The sequence below is a fragment of the Frankliniella occidentalis genome, unplaced genomic scaffold (assembly GCF_000697945.3).
Source record: "Frankliniella occidentalis isolate FOCC.00 unplaced genomic scaffold, Focc_3.1 Scaffold117, whole genome shotgun sequence".
In the NCBI taxonomy this organism is placed as follows: domain Eukaryota; kingdom Metazoa; phylum Arthropoda; class Insecta; order Thysanoptera; family Thripidae; genus Frankliniella; species Frankliniella occidentalis.
In genome coordinates this window covers 128452-129428 of record NW_026267245.1, presented here as the reverse complement: position 1 = coordinate 129428, position 977 = coordinate 128452, and the positions used below count along the sequence as shown (strand labels likewise).

The window sequence follows — 977 nt, the reverse complement described above, 5'->3', positions numbered from 1 at the left end:
TTTTTTATTTGATCCCACCCAAGTCATGGGAAATGGGTGGTATAACCTAACCTACGTTTTTACCTCTCCCATGGGCGTGACCATACCTCGTCAGGTCGGTAAAGGGCACCTTTTGTATTTCTGAAGGACCGCAGGTGTTTGTCTCCCGAACACTCCGACCTGTTCATCATGTGAAAGGCCCCTCCCTGCTTATTGTGGTCTAATGACACACGCTGAGACGTCCGCCCACTTCAGCTCCGGGCTTTCTTTCAACGCTTTTGTAATTATACACGATATAACTCCTTTGATTCCCGGAAATCCCTCTCTGCGTTTGTGTCTGTGTGTGCGTGTGTGTCAGTGACGCTGTGGGGGTGTCTGCTATCTCCCTGGCTCCGGGGGCACACCCCATCAGGCCCCTCGGGGGCCCGGGGGGGCGGGGGCAGAGCTGTCTGTCGGAGTGGTGTGCCCCCTCAGGGGTGCTGGGCGTGGTGTGGCAGGGCGGGGCGTGGCGAGGGGCTGAGCCAGTGACCTCGTGGGGGTTTGGGAGCATTACCTATGCAAAAAGCGATCCCGGGCAGGCAGGTGCACGAGCGGCGGGGCCGCCTACCTGCACCCCCACCTTCCCCTCAACCACCACCACCACCAAGGTGGATTATCATTATAGATGGAACCCGAGAGTGATAAATGGTTTTTCATCTCCTTTTGTTGTTTGTTGCAGGTCTGGACGGCGTCTGGACGCATGCGGCCCCACTGCCGCCGCCCCCGCGCCCCCGCCGCCCCCCGCGCCGCTGACGCCGCCGCCGACTCCCATGCGACATGTCCCGCCAGGGCCCAGGTGCGGGGGCTGTAGTGCTGGTCATCGCCTGCCTGGCCTGCGCCCAAGCCGTCGAGATCTGTAAGTATTCATCTGAAATTGCAACAGCTCGCAGAAGTAAAGAGTAGAACACTGGCAGAACTGCTGACCTAATATCTCGCTTTTCTTTCGGGGCATATTTTTT

At 58.4% G+C, this 977-nt stretch overlaps 1 protein-coding gene across 3 annotated transcripts in view; it reads left to right on the top strand.

Moving 5' to 3' along the window:
• The window catches only part of LOC113205977 (discoidin domain-containing receptor 2-like), a 150837-nt gene that overhangs the window by 105665 nt on the left and 44195 nt on the right, over positions 1-977 (top strand). For all 3 annotated transcript variants that reach the window (XM_026421825.2, XM_026421824.2, XM_052270319.1), the window contains one exon: positions 698-874. In XM_026421825.2, the coding sequence (XP_026277610.2) occupies positions 796-874 (79 nt within the window). In that variant the 5' untranslated portion in view covers positions 698-795. The remainder of the gene's footprint in view (positions 1-697; positions 875-977) is intronic.